Raw genomic sequence first — 12,681 nt, 5'->3', positions numbered from 1 at the left:
GTGACACTGAATGTTTGCTCAAGCTGGTGAGCTCCTATCCATCACATTGCTAAAAGCAGTTTCCGTTTATTACTGATAAATTCCCAGGAGAAAGAAAGCAAGCGTAATAGCGTTCCTCATGACATCCAGGCAATGCCATTCCTAAGTGCACTTCTCTAATAATAGCAGGTTGCTGGTCTTAAAAGTCTCAATTTAAAAGCAACTCCTAGCTCTACACAAAGTGGCTGGCCATTCTTGTGAAGAAGGCAGTAGAACAAGAGGAGGAAATTTTGGATGCTCTTCAAAGCCTTTTCAGAATTATTCCAAATCATGGGTTGGTTGAGTAACTTCATGTTTCCATGATATGCAAGTGACACAGCCACCATTTGAAACGCCTTGAAGCACAAGGAGGAAAAGGGATATATAATAAATTTCTACCATGCAAATTACACAGAGAAATGGTACAAACTGTCTTGATAACATGCACTGAAAATTATATTGAGCCATACAAGCAGAAGATATTAATGATAAATTGTGTTCAGGAAAAGGTAGTAATAACTACTTTTAGCATGTGAATTTAGCATACTTTTAGTATGTGAAATACATTTTCATTTTTGCACATTTTATGAGGTGATTAACTATGTGATAGATGTCACTCAGGTTTCTCAGTCTCTACAGCAGTGAAAAGTGATACCAATCATTGCTTTCATGAATGGCCAGCTGGCCAGAGATCTAGGCTCTTGATAAACAGAAAAAGAGAACAGAAATATTGTGCTGCAACATTTCATTCAAACTGAAGGGAATGGTCTGAAATACAAAATTAAGCGTCTTCCACAAAAGCCAAAAGTTAGGAGTATATTTCACTGTAGCAATATGCTCAGCTGTATTACCATGTACAACCTACATACATGTGTATGATAATTTAATAACTTAATACCTTACCCTAAAAAAATTGAAATATTTATTTTATCTATTTAGCTTAAATATTAGTCAGTGAACTACAGTCAATTCTGCTTTTAAAATTTTTTATTTGAGTACCATGAAGTATGTTGTATGGGCATCACGAAAGAATTTTGCACATCTCAGCTCCATTTGGGGTCTCTTGAGTCAGTTACAACAGACTTTCCCTAAGTATGCATCTGCTGTGTCAAGAGTCTTAAATAGCACCTGCCTGAGTTTAGTGGTACTCCAAACACTGCATCTCAGTGCTCATTAAATGTTACTTGTCAGCATACACAGATGAATGAGGGCATTCTGCTTTTGACACCAGGCTAGCTGTGAAATTGGAGGTCTATTAGTAGTGCTGAAATGGACACAGGATTTAGATGACAAAACTGTGTAGAGCAAAGCAAGACTATGATTTCTTCCCTTTTCTTTGATTGTATTGCCTGGAGGCCTGAGGTTCATGATAAAATGAGAGTAGCAGGAATGAATGAGTAACAAAGCAAATATATTTTACTTTTTCTTTCTCGAGTTTTTTTGTTGTTTTTTTTTTTGTTTGTTTTTGTTTTTGTTTTTTTTTTTTTTTGTTTTTTTTTTTTTTTTTCTATTATTTCCCAGCTCCAGTGCATACATGAAAGAGAACTGCTAGGCTACAGAGCTATGCAGGATCTGGCTCTACACAGGAAAAACCTATGCTATACAACCAAAAGCTCTTGATCAAATATGTGCAAATAAGTATGGGACAGATTCCTGCTCTCAGCCTTTTCACGTTTCAGAAAGCATTTCCTGGTAAATTAAAACCTGCTGTCTCTGGGACTCACAGGTACAGCCTTTCCATGAAGACAGCTGCAGCTTTCATACTACATTTGGAATAAGCTAAGCGACTTTCATGTGACATTTCCAGTTGCTTGCTCTTGTTGATAAAGATGCTCAAATATGCAGGGATATCACTGGTACATTAATCTTGTGATTTTTTTTTTTCTTCATTTAAAATGCTTTAGTCTGTGTTTTGCAACATAGTCTCACTGAAAATAAGGATTTCTTTTTGTAGAGTGATCTTACAGAACACAAAAATGGATCTGAAGTGGGTGTGCAGTCCAGAGGCTATGAATAATTCAAACATTCTTTACTCCATTCCTGCTGTCCCTGGAGATATTTCAGGACCAGGGAGAGAATGGGAAGTGGACCAAATAAATTATTTTGATGACTGCAAATGCCATCTCTCAAGGCAAATGAAGTGAAATTCATATTGTCCCTTGTAAAGAGATAGTCAGGTGAGTATTACAAACAGCAAAACTAGTTATCTCCCCAAGATGTCTTTACAGTTTTCCATTTTCTCCCCTGAAAGAATACATGACCAAATCCATGAATCCATTTCTCTGGTAGTGAAATCCCACTTCTTATCATGGATGCAACACGGAAGGCAGGATGCGAACACTCTCAAATGTACAGATTCTACAAGAGCCACTCCTTGCAAATATATATGAATGAGATTTGGCACAAACAGAGTTGTACAACCAGAATCTCGATAGGCTTCATCCATTCTCCTGGTGAACATACAAACCTATTCGTAGCTCTAGGTAGTCATACTGGCAGTTCTGGTGATGTTCCAAGTGGAAATCCTCAAAAGATATATACATGGATGAATTATAGTGAGAAGGATTTTTAATGATCCATTCACAGTTCAGGTTACTTGTGTAATTTCTGATGCCATCATAACCAGGAGAAGAGAAATTCCCACCTGCATGTGCCATCAGGATTCCACCACAAACTGCAGAAACAAAATATGGTTTATTTGAAAGTAGTAATAATTCTTGTATGAGGAGAAATCTTGCCCCTCTTCATTCAGGTAAGCTCACATCAGAAAGCATGTGCTGATTAGATTAAAACCTTTTCCATCTTCTAACTTTTTTATAATTTACTGCACTGTACAAGAGAATTTTTCCCTGTTTCCCTGAAATTTGTTGGCAAGTCTTTAAAAACGCGCATGTAAAGCAAAGAACAATTATTTACAGGATCAAATAAAATATTTCAGCAGCACTGAATAAAATACTTCAGCATCAATACAAAAATATAAAATAAAATATTTCAGTATCAGTACAACAAGCATTATTAAATAATTTTGATAAAATCTCACTGCAGCTTCAGTCCAGTATTGCTCAGCCCTACTCATTACCTAATTCTAGGCTCAAGAGAAAATTTTTCATGGAAGATACCCTCATGCCATAGTAGGGTGCTTGGGGTGGGAGTTGGAAAATAAGTTCAAAAGACTCAAGGCTGTAGTAGTAAGGCTCTGCTAGCTGCCTCCTCTCTGGAGGCTGAGCTTGCAAAAGTAGGTTAGCTGCACTCTTTCACAAGCTAGAATAAATAATTACCCTCCTGAATAACATGGGAGCACTTGAATTATTCAATTTCTCTATAGCACTATGCTTTTTGAAACTTTTCATGGAATAAGGCCACTTCAGACCATCTCTTACTCAAGACTCTGTACAAAAAAATAAATCAGTAGGAACAGCATGGACTGTGATCCATACAGAGGCACATGAAGTCCATTGCTCACAGAGATTCTCCATTTTTTTTCAAGTTCTTTCAGCTAATTAAATATCTATTCCCATCCAGAGATGAAAGAGAAAAAAGAGATTTGTTATCTGTTTAGGCAACTTTTTTTTTTATATGTGCCCGTACTCTAGATATGAAATGACTCAGCAGAGATCAATCACCTAAGTCAAAAACATACACTACCTGCATCTTCACTAGAAGTATATGAGACACTGAAGCCTCTGGCTGCACGGGACATATCTGTCACCAAAATTACTTTCATTGTGTTTCCAGTGGATTTCACCTCAGTGCCTGGATTTACCTCCCCACACAGCTTGGCCAGCCGGGGAGAGTTTTGCCCAAGGCCATTGTAAACCTGTGGAGTCAAAACAAACTCTTATGACATCAATATACAGTCTTATGAGCATCTCCTGTATCATTTAAGAGTGCTTACAATCTTTAATACAAATTTTACTGATGCCCCTCACAAGAGGTTAGCTCTCAAATCTACCCAAACCTTGGAAGAGACTTACCTTGAGTGGATGAGGCCCTGAAGTAAACATCAAAAATAACTTGCTTATTTTGGTGAAATACAAACATATTCTCTCCTCCCCTCTCTCTCTCCTTTTTCAACAGAAATTGAATTTTTTTATTGAGAAGAATACTGTAGTTTAGCTCAATATTTATATGTTCAATCACTTAATAATGCTAGCTACTGATTGCATTAATTTCATTTCAAATCATCATCTTCTAAAGCCAACATGAGCTTTATCAAAATCTTCTCCAACATACTGAGTGCTGGTAGGCATTTCTGATTAGTTAAAACATTTCACTTTTTGATGATCCAGGGATATTTTGCTCCGTTTCCTTTATACACCCTTTAGCCTAGGAATTAATTTCCTTCTTTCTACTCTGCAGTGCAAGCAAGGCAGAAATGATGTTTCCCACCGAGACTTGGAATATATTAGAGTATTGAAGGCATAAGAGCCAGCAGGAAAAATTTTCCTTTAAGAGATCTTTATCTGATAAAAAGCCAGTTCCCAAAGGTTTGTCTAAAGCATCTGTGAAGAAAAATAAGGGAAACATCATCTACAAACCTCAAGGGATGAATAGCTGCTTCAACCCCCATGCTTGTGCATGGATTGGCTTCTGATCATTCTACAGTTAATTCCTGTGTTTGCACTGCTTATCTGTGGAAGTGGGAAGCTAAACTCTACCTCACATTTCTGTAATGTCATGGAGGAATCATATTTTTGAGGCATTTGTACATCTGACCAGGTCCAGGTACCAGAAATCAAAAATAAACATGATAAAATAACCAATATCTACCTTTTTTTCAAGATGGAGAGTGATATACAAGTAAAGTTTCCTGGGGTTTCTCTATCTTTAGTTCAGAGTAGCCATTTGCTGTAATCTCTGTCTTTTTCTACTTTTTTTTTTTTTTTTTTAATGGACAGTAAAAAGTAACAACAGCAGTAGATACTTCCTAAGTCAATAAAAACTGGAAATGACTGATGGATTTTGTTTGCACAGAAAAGAGACATTGAAAGCTTTCAAAAACCCAAGAATTTTTTTCATAAATTGATAATTGGTAAAAAGACAACTTCAGTGATTCCTTTAAGCCTTCTACTCTGCCTGGGCCACAATTTCAAAATTTCCATACTCCAAAACAAGGAGATGAGTTTAGATGCTCTACAGAGATAAATGTCTCTCATTTATCTGCTTTCCCCAGATTAAATTACGATTTGTCTAAAAACCATATATAGACCCATGAGTGACTTTTCAGCTTTATTGTCCATTAATTGTCCATAAAGGGATTAGGAAGAGCAGTTTCTGACTCTACACCCAATACTCACAGCCACATAATCTGATGAGCAGCTCCAGTGCTCTTCAGTTTTCATGTCATTAAAGGTTAGGGTCACACGTCGGCCTTCTTCCACTGTGATCCTCCACTCACACACTCGGTTATGTGGGTATAGGTTGGGATAGTTGGGTGAAGTAAATGTCCCAACGGGTGCAGTAAGATCTCCACCACATTCTGAAATATCCAAATATTGGAACACATCTCAGAATAAAGCATTGCTTATAGAGTTGCAGGAAAAAAAAAAAAACAACATTGTGAGCAAAAGAGATCCTGAGAGGTTGATCTGATCCCCCTACCATGCTTGTCTAAACAGCAAGCTCCTGCCAGTCTTTATCACTCAGTCACAAAAGCAGCTGAGTATTAACTGACCATAGCAACTCCTTTTAGTCTGATTGTTAATATTTTCTTCTCTGAAGACCTCATCCCAGGCTTCAGAAGCCTGGGTGACCCACAGGCTTTCATGCCATATGATACAAGCCTCTCATTGTGGCAAGACTGAGACATTTCTGACTATGGTCTGTGGTGTAAGTTGCTTCCTGAGAGTATATTTCAACTCTAGAAATCCAACCTTCAGTACTGGAATCAAAGCGCAGTCTGAATCCCTGGGCATTGACTGATCCATCAGTGACAAACTTGACATAAGCAAAACTGTCAGAGGTGTCCACAGCATCAGGGAGAGTATTACCACAGTACCTGCCCAACAAATTTCCTGCAAAAAAGAGAGAAAATAGAGAAAGAGAAATTTATATCAATATATTATTTCTATTTCTATTGAAGGGTCACTTTCCAATTTAACTGGACAGGCAGGAGTAAACTAGTGGAATTGAGTTATTGCTGGCAAATAGAAGGGTTCTGTTTGCCTTACTTTGCATCAGCAAGAAAGGCAGACACAGCAAATACTGCACATTGAAAAACCTCACTTTATAGCCAAAGGGAAATGCTTTCGGGATCCTCTGGTGAGGTTTCCTAGTAGTACTAGGGAGGGGAAGACAAACACTGAAATAATTCTCAGACCAGAAGAGTTGTATTCTCGGATCTCCACGAAGTCATTTGTGCACTCGGAAGAGTTTTGAATATCTAGGCCTTCTAGTCTGATGGTAAGATAGTGGCCCCTGGGACCCTGCAGAAACCATTCACACAGCAGATTGTCTTGATAATGAAGGTCAGGATACCCCGTGCTTTTGATGATACCAGTTTGTCCTATCACTGTCCCACCACAGGGAGCTGCAAAAGGAAGAATATTATTTGGTTGACAAAAGAACCTCAGAGAGATGATCTTTCTCCTAAACAAGACTTATAGGTAAGGTACAACTGACTTGTTCTCTAACTGTGGTAATAAGACAGGAATTGGCTTCCAATTAAAAATCTTCCATGTTCTCAATCTAATTCAATCAGTCTTGGCTGCTGTTTTATTTTATTTTTTCACACCCTCCCCCACACCCACACACACCCTGCCATTGCAAATATCCCTTCCTCTCTTTCATATCTCTTACCATTTGAATAAACTCACAGTTTCCAATCTAATATCTATCTATGTCCATATTTACCAGAAAACCTTGCAAAGATGGTAACAGGTAAATTAAAAAGAAATGAAATTTGCTAAGTGTGGATCTCAGTTCTTTATGAAAGACAAAAGTTTACTTCTGGTTTGGGTCAACAGTTGTGGTTCAGATTCCTTTTCCTTTCATCCCTTCCATTCAGTCCTTGTGATGCCTCAGTGAGTAATCACTGCACAGAGTGTAAAACAGCTATTAATTTTTAATTGTCTCTCTCTAAACACTAATTTCTCTGCAGTACCTGCAAACATAAGTTTGTAATAGTAAGGCATATGGCAAATATGTGCTTACAGGCACATGGTGTGATTCTTGGGGTAGTCATGTGTAGGTCCAGGAGCTGGACCTTGATTATCCTTGTGGTGGATTCTGTGTCTGTTAGTTACAATCTTTTCATGGCAGTAAGAGTCGTGTTCATACTGTCAGTTCCATGAATCATTAAGTGCTTTGTTTCAGGATGACTGGCATTCAGCTAAGATACTGTAAATCTGTTACAGTTAAATGCAAATTATGGCTTCATATACTAATAAATATATGTATATATGCAAGCTTCTTCAGTTTTCACATTCAGAAATATGATAGCACTCTATTTTGGCTTTAGTGTTTCAGATCTAATGCAATGAACAAAATTCTGTATAAAACAATATAGTTCACTACTTTGCCTTTGAGAAATTAACAGTCCTAAACTTTCCTATTTAAGTGATATAACATAATGGCTGTTATTCTTTGAAGATTATTAACATTATCAAACCCAAAAAAGTATCATAATTCTGAATCTGCTCAAGGACTATTTTTTCTTGAATTTTAATTTTTTTCTATTGCTTTCTAACCCTGTTTTTGCAGCTTGAGAACAAGTAACTAAAGTATTTCTTTCCCAGATGACAAATAATGGTTTTCATAGCTCATTCCTTTTCCATTCCATTATTATGCTGCCCCTATTTATCTAGTAGCTTGATTATAGATGGATTTACATTTACATGAAGAAGCTCCTAATTTGTTCTTCTACTGCCAATTCAGCTGATCTTCACATTCCCCTTCAGAACCCTGCTCATGAAAGTGACACTAAGTTTGCAGGCTGAAAATCAAACCATGTTACATATCATTATCCACAATGACCTTTTGTCTACTGCTCCTTTGACAACTGGCTTTGACAAGAGGTTATCCAGTGTCTGTTTCTGCTACTGCTGGTCTATGAGCTTGTTCCTATTCATATTTCCCTGATTTTCAGCTCTTGCTATGTGCAGAACATGCTGATATTCTGATGCCTTAGCTCTAACAGTAACTGAAAGATGTATGTTCCTGTCAGCCCATCCCACAGGTCTGATTTAAGCCCTATTACAAAAGTCTAATGCTTGAAACCAAAGTCTTCTTTAAAACAATAGAAACTGATAAATGCAAGCATTACCAATGGAGTACTTAGCATTGAATCCCACGTGTGTGGCACTGTTGTCAGACCTGAACCTCAGGTACATGACAGCTCCTGAGGATCTCTGTGAGCCTGGCATCAAACCTCCACAGAGCTTGGCAATGAGGGGGGCACTGGAGTCAGCGCCGCTGCGCAGCTCTAGGTAACTGGAAGTGCAGCTGGAAGGGAAGACAATTTTCGTTTCAGTGTATGGCAGTAGTGGTTCAAAATCACTCCAGTACGTGCTCAAAGCCATGAAGCTGTAGTGAATTAGATTGGTTTCCATGCAGTGTGAACAGGACAGAATCAACAAGATCATAATCCATTGCAGTTATGTAATAATTGAATCAAAAGAAGTGCTAGAAACATTGAGAAAGATTCATCTAAAACTCAGTCTATGATCAGATCAGATCTGACCAGAGCAAATTCTGGGTAGGGATATGAACGGCACTGGCAAAGTAGTTGTGATCATCTTAAGTGCATTTTTTTGGCAGGATTCAGATTCAGCAGATATTCCCTATTAGTCTCACTGAGAAGTGTTGAATTAAGGGACAACAAGAAGAGAGATTAAGGGAATAAAAATTCAATTCTGGGGTCTAATTAGTTGGGCATACAATGACCCAAAATATCTCAACTATAAGCTTTGCCTTGAGAATGGTGCAGTGTCTTAGAAGCCAGAAAGGGCACATTTGGGATTCTTCATCCTCCACTATTTTTCCTGGACATAGTTTCACAGGCTCACCTTTGCCTTACAGCCCCTATCAATGAAGCTACATCAGCTGGAAAATAACCTTGTTTTATGGTCCAGGCAGGGAGTGCAAAACGTGTAGACCCATTGCAAACCAGCTGCAAGGCAATGGAGGAGGGAGGCAAAGTGTCATGGTAGTAATCCATTGGCTTTAAAAGCACTCGAGAGTCCAAATTACTGACAACCTGAAAATGAAAGGACTATGGGGCACAGATTTTACAGAAAGCACCTTTCTATCATGGATGTTTCCACTTTATCTGGCATACTAATTTCTGTTATGCATTGCAATGTCCTAGGAATGTAAACCAGTGACCCAACAGCTTCAGTGATCTCTCAAAAATTTCTTAACCCCATTTGATTTTAAATATAGAAGTATTTGTTCTCTGGGAGGAATTAGAGAAAGTGACAGAGAATGAAAAATCAGAATGGAGTCTCTGAATAAAATTAGGCAAAACAGTGTGGATGTATACTTTGGTGAAGGTTCAATGTAAAACTGATCTTCAAATTGCAGCTCTACTGCATGTCCATTGGGAGCAGTTATGGTCCAGACACAGTCAGCATGTGGAGGGTAGTTGCTCGGGTAGTTGGGGGAAGATGTATATCCACTGGGGTTGAAATCATTGATATAAATGTTCCCTCCACAGGCTGGGAAAGAAAAGATCACCAATAAAAACAACATGAAAAGGAAATGGGTGAGGCATCAAAAATATGACTTATCACTATATTCCAACACAGTTTCCTTTTGATGTCATATAGTCACATCAAAAAACAAACACATTTCATTTCTTGCTGTGGGAAAGCATTTTAATGCAATAGAATCCTATACTCTTTTGCTCCTGCTTACCTAGTCATCCTCATTTCCAAAAGTTCAGGGTCCTGAATTGAACTACTATTACTTCTTCCTTGGATTGCTTATAAAACAAGCAAAAAACATATTTCTTGCCTTGTTCCTATGCCAATTCCCAAGAGCTAGAAAGTCCACAAGTCAGACCCATCAATATTTCTGTGAATCATTCCCAACTTTTACTTTCCAAGAACTGAAATATCTGAGATAATAATGAATGTGTGAGGAATGCCAGTCAGAGCAAACATGATGATTTGTTCAGGTCCTTTACCTGACAAAAATATCTTTATTTTGACCAGAACCTTTCTGTCCCAAATCCCCGCTATATTCTAGCAATACTGGTTTAACCCGGGGCTTTACTCAAGTTCCCTGAATTGAAGTGGTAGAAATGCTATTGTACAGCTTCAGCTATTCCCTCATGAATTCTCTGAAGTAATGCTAATTCTTTGGGGCAGCAGGGAAAATAGGCAGAAATCAAGCACTTAAAGATTAGAGCTGCTTGGCAGGTTGCCTTAGCTGTTTAGATATTCTGTTTAACAGATCTCCAGGTGTGCCAAGTGATGTCTGTTATGAACACAGTGGGATAACTGCAAATGCCAAGTTTGTGATTTCCTCCTGGGACCTGGGTCTCTATTTTGTTCATTCTTTCAAAGATGTTAGCTTTGGCAATTAATGTTATTTTCTCAGTTGGGAGTAAAACTTGTGAGAAATGTTGCCACCTTTCTAGACACATTACCCTGAAAAGTTCCTAACTTCATCTAGTGTTTGCACTGGGTACTAAATGTTGAAAATAAAGTTCTTGTTTCCAGGAGTTTTTTCTTTTCCTGTATGAATTTTTAACATCTCTTCCTAACTGTAGATGCTACTTCCCTACTAAAGGGTCTCTTTTTTTTTTTTTTTTTTTCTTTTTATCTATCTTTAATATTTTCAGGTTCTGTGACCTGAGCCCAATACTTTTTATAAAGGAGAAATCTGCATGTCAGATCAGAAGTCATGCAGTACAGGACATTTTTGCAGACATCCGATTTTACCAGGGTTGGGACTTGGAACAAAAATATCCTTTAAGAGGACAAACTCCAAGTTATATTTAAGTATAAGTTGCAGAATTTAAGTTTGTTCCCTAGACTTACCTAGACTCTTAGCCTCATATTTCAGTTTGAATCCTTGACCCTCATTCCTACTGTCAGAAGTGAAGTGGACAAACAGCTGATTGTCTGTGGTGTACATGGTAGAGATGGGGCTGCTTCCACAAAAACGTCCATTCCCCCTTGCAGACACCAAAGGTGGGGCAGCATTATCTAACCCATTCTTCAGCTAAAACAGAAATTGCTAATGTTACTCAAGTGAAGAGCCCTGGAATGTGAACTTTGTGCACAGAACATCTTAATGCTTCCAGCCACAGGGGAAATTAATAAACTAGTGATTAATTAATGCAAATTAATAAAAGAGAGAGAGAGTGAGATAGAGAGAAATATCATCTTTGGTATTTCTCTTTTGGTGGTTGCACCCCATGACATTTTGAGCTGCTCTACTGACATTGAAGTCTGTAAGATTCAGCAGCTTTAATAGCTTTGAGGATTTGGTGACCCAGCCAATAACCTCACCTCTACGTAATCTCCAAGGATGCAGGAAGTATCCTCACTCTTAATCTGGAAAGGCTGTTCAAAATGAACAGCAATGATAAATCCAGTGGCTACCACTACATGCCAGGAACAATTTAGATTAGGAGAATAGTCTTGAGGGTAGTTGGGGGAAGTTATCACACCCCTGCTTGTGTGCAAATAGCCTCCACAACCTGAAAAAAAAAAGATAAAAGTTGAAGCAAAGAAAAAAATCCAAAAGTGTCAAATATTCACCTATTCATTTTGAGTAAAACCCTGTCTCCTAAAAGATGTGATGGGTTAAAATAAATTTTGGAATGGGTGTATGAAGAGCTGAGGGGCATACAGCAATGCACATGATGAATGATCTCCCAAATCGCAAGCTTATAGATTTCAAGATGACACACCAAAATTCCTGACTGTGAGACTGTTCTCAGACTTAAAAGATGAATCAGCAGGCAGCAATGTCAAGAACCTCCCATAGCATAAGTTTATCATTACTCTGTCTGAGGACATTGCTTCTAGCCATGGACCAAAACACTGCCATCTACTCCAGCTGCCAATCAGAAAAATTTCCCCAGTTGTCACTGTTGCCCTAATACTTTCTTGGTGCCTCAGCCCATTCAGGAATCTGTCATCATGCCTGAGTTCATGTGGGAGGACTGTTGCTGGGAATTGCTGACATTCCTGCTAGAATTTATACAGATTCCTGCTCTCTTTCTGCTTTGAGTCATTTATATCTTTCTCTTAGTTGAGCATTTTTTCACCCTTCAGCTGAGCTGTTATAAACTTAGGCATATGCTTTTCTTCCTTCTGAGAAGTGACTGGTCAGGTTGAATCATGCTTTGTTGCATTATATTGCTGGGAAAATAGCAAATTTTACCTTTGTAGAGTCAGAAATTTATTAACACATATCCATGAGAGGTGAATAATTAGATGTGTGTGTAATTAATTAAATTGTAGACAGCTCTTAACAATGCCAGAGTCTCTTACCCCATTGCTAGCAGCAAGGCAGACATTTATCTGGAGGAGAAGAGAAACAAGTCTTACTTTTGTGATAAGAGGCATTAAACCCAGCTCCAGTGACACTTGCATCCGACATGAAGTGGATCAACATTGCATCTCCTGTTGATCTTATTGGGCCAGGAGGTTCTCGTCCACACAGAGTAGCCAGTACTGGGGAAAGACTACTGTCTCCTGGGATGAA

At 38.3% G+C, this 12,681-nt stretch overlaps 1 protein-coding gene across 1 annotated transcript in view; it reads right to left on the bottom strand.

Annotated features, from left to right (window-relative positions):
- Window positions 1–12,681, bottom strand: part of CUBN (cubilin) — a 142,348-nt gene that overhangs the window by 37,916 nt on the left and 91,751 nt on the right. Inside the window, exons 41-50 of the mRNA XM_053963040.1 lie at window positions 12,525–12,671; window positions 11,478–11,668; window positions 11,004–11,187; window positions 9,500–9,674; window positions 8,282–8,460; window positions 6,338–6,547; window positions 5,892–6,032; window positions 5,316–5,497; window positions 3,664–3,835; window positions 2,486–2,692 (exon numbers count right to left, since the gene is read on the bottom strand). Coding sequence (XP_053819015.1) covers window positions 2,486–2,692; window positions 3,664–3,835; window positions 5,316–5,497; window positions 5,892–6,032; window positions 6,338–6,547; window positions 8,282–8,460; window positions 9,500–9,674; window positions 11,004–11,187; window positions 11,478–11,668; window positions 12,525–12,671 — 1,788 coding nt within the window. The remainder of the gene's footprint in view (window positions 1–2,485; window positions 2,693–3,663; window positions 3,836–5,315; window positions 5,498–5,891; window positions 6,033–6,337; window positions 6,548–8,281; window positions 8,461–9,499; window positions 9,675–11,003; window positions 11,188–11,477; window positions 11,669–12,524; window positions 12,672–12,681) is intronic.

This window comes from Vidua chalybeata, chromosome 1 (genome assembly GCF_026979565.1).
Source record: "Vidua chalybeata isolate OUT-0048 chromosome 1, bVidCha1 merged haplotype, whole genome shotgun sequence".
Classification (NCBI taxonomy): Eukaryota; Metazoa; Chordata; class Aves; order Passeriformes; family Viduidae; genus Vidua; species Vidua chalybeata.
Note: the sequence above shows the minus strand (reverse complement) of the source record. Positions and strands in the feature narration are given on the sequence as shown.